This window comes from Ictalurus punctatus, chromosome 27, assembly GCF_001660625.3.
Source record: "Ictalurus punctatus breed USDA103 chromosome 27, Coco_2.0, whole genome shotgun sequence".
Taxonomy (NCBI): domain Eukaryota; kingdom Metazoa; phylum Chordata; class Actinopteri; order Siluriformes; family Ictaluridae; genus Ictalurus; species Ictalurus punctatus.
In genome coordinates this window covers 5,400,001-5,402,500 of record NC_030442.2, presented here as the reverse complement: position 1 = coordinate 5,402,500, position 2,500 = coordinate 5,400,001, and the positions used below count along the sequence as shown (strand labels likewise).

Here is a 2,500-nt window from a genome sequence, read left to right as displayed (position 1 = left end):
GACAGACAGAAAGCAAAAGAGACAGACAGGGAGAAGCTGTGATTTATATACCACTGTAATTGTGTTATTAATAATTGTGTTATTATTACTACTAGCACTGACACTTCAGCAATACTGCACCAGCAAGCTCACACACGCTCATAATTTACACACCCAATGATTTACTGTGTGTGTGTGTTACCACAGCCGGCTGTTGCGAGTTCGTCACTACCATCCGGACAGTCTCTCTCTCCATCACACACCCAGCGTCTCGACACACACACATACGTGTCGGGACAGCGGATGGCACCAGGGGCACACGACACTGAGCCTAGAGAGGACCGGGGGGGTACGGGGAAAAATGGACGGGTGATGGAAGGGGGGGGGGGGGGGGGGGGGGCAGGGAAGAATGAAAGAAAGAAATTAGAAAAGGAAAAAGACGGACGGTTGACTCACTGAGTAGCTGAATTACTCATTGACTCACTTGCTGACTCAGTGACTGGCTCATTGACTCATTTACTGAATCAGTAAAGTCACTCAATGACTTGGTGGCTCTTTGATCGACATACTTTCACGTCGCGAGACGTATGGGAGTTGAGTACTGAAGCAGGTGCAGGTAAAGACGTTTATATTTAAAGGAGACAGGCAGATAAATCCAAATTGTGAAACAGATGCGTAGTCAAAAACAGGCAGTGGGTTGGGCGGTCGGCAAACAGGCATAAACGGCGCAAAACATGAACTATAACTATGAACTGGGAGCGGAAAGAACAGCGTGGACTAAATGAACTAATCTAAAGTTTAAACTATCCAAATCTATCAAGGAACATAACATTACCGATCTAACTATTTTTACTATACTATATCTAATACTCCGTGAGGTGTAATGGGAAACGAGCGGTATATATCCCAAACATAATCAGCGCTAAGTGCTGGCAGCTGAAAACAATGAAGCCACACCCTCGAACAACAACCAATGACCAAACAGGGAGGAGACAGAACAGAAAGAAAACAAATGTACGTGTCCACGGTAAACAATGTCACGGTTATCAACATCCGAAGAGCACGCGCTCGCTGAGCACTCGTGCACATCGCTCGTGCATGTGCGCGCCCTCCGTCTCTCCAAGCACGCTGCCAGAAGGGGACTCGTACTGACTGGGTGATTCACTCTTTACATAATGACTCAGTGATTCGTATATTGACTCGGTGACACAATTCACTCATTTAGTGATTCTCTTACTGACTCAACGCACTGAATTGCATACGCTACGTTGATTCAGTGATTCCTTGCTTATTTACTTAGTCACTCCCTCATTTAGTCACTCACTCTCCTGTGGAGTCATTATCTCTCCTATTCCCTCGCTCACCTCCTTCACTCAGTAGGGCACGCTCATGTCGAGAGTCTGCTCGTGTTAGCTATCTCATTAGTTTGGTTATAAATCCACTACAACAATGAAATAAAGTATGAAATAACAATTAAATAAATCATAAATGAATAAATAAATAATTTGACATAAATGTTACCGGATTGCTTCCTTCTTCTCGTTCCCAGAATACCGATGACCCGGAGATTGCAGCGCCACGAGCGGGACTCCAAATCCTCAACTTTCTCAGTGAGTTGTTTGTTAGCCGAAGTTAGCTTTAGCACCGTTGGTTCCAGTGCTACAATGCAGTCACTGTAATCGTTCAGGTGCTGGTCAAGCTCGTCGATACGCCGTCCTTGTGATTCAATGCCCAATTTAAAACTCTCAAACGACGCAACAACTGGGGCCAGAGCGGAGTCAATAGCTGCTTTCATCTGTACTGCGATGGTAGATGTTAGCTCCGCTATTAAAGTGTTGCAGAGATTTTCAAAATCCAGCGGTAGCTTGTCGCCATGACTCATCGTGCTCGGTGAAGATTTAGGTTTCCGTAGTCTTTCAGAAGCCATAATTCCTTTCTGGTTATAGTCGTATGACCGAGTAATTGAAAATGAACGCACCAAATGCCTTAGAAAAGATTCAGGTTGCCTGAAGAGTGTCACTGAGGAAGCAGCACCCTTCGAGCTAACGCTATTACATTAATTTACATTAATTTCTTCTAATCTCTATACTTTAAAATTATTTACCTTACGTTATACAAATATAACTGCACCACTTTAGCTAAAACAATCGTAACGTTGCGCTGTCGCAAATGTGATCTGTATTTTGTTTTTTTTGTTTTTACAAAACATCCGCGACTAGCTTGTAGCCCGCTAGCATCACCTACCGCTAGCCTTGTTTACGTTTCACATTTCTCACTTACCGCTGTTCTGTTTAAAAAAAAAACTAACAAAAAAAACAAATATGTCTGCTGTCTCTCCGGTTTTGAGTGCAGATGAGGACTCGCTTGAGCTTCACATGGTGCGGCTGGAACTGGAGGATGTGGAGAAGCAGATCCGCGGCCTACTCGACAAGCAGGCCCAGCTGCTGGAGCGACAAACTGCGCTGGAAACATCTTGTGCCTCTGCCCACATATCCAAGGTAAGCACACAGCGTGGTATTTC

General features: G+C 44.6%; 1 protein-coding gene across 2 annotated transcripts in view; it reads right to left on the bottom strand.

The window, feature by feature from the left end:
• LOC128629294 (low-density lipoprotein receptor-related protein 1B-like) overlaps nt 1-1,843 on the bottom strand; it is a 3,683-nt gene extending 1,840 nt beyond the window's left edge. Inside the window, exons 1-2 of one of the 2 annotated variants that reach the window (XR_008393646.1) lie at nt 1,501-1,843; nt 154-310 (exon numbers count right to left, since the gene is read on the bottom strand). Coding sequence is in view for 1 of the 2 variants with exons in the window: in XM_053676694.1 (XP_053532669.1) it covers nt 182-310; nt 1,501-1,774 (403 nt within the window). In the remaining variant the exon portion in view is untranslated. The remainder of the gene's footprint in view (nt 1-153; nt 311-1,500) is intronic. The other variant, XM_053676694.1, reaches the window with a different exon arrangement.
• Nucleotides 1,844-2,500: the final 657 nt, after the last annotated feature.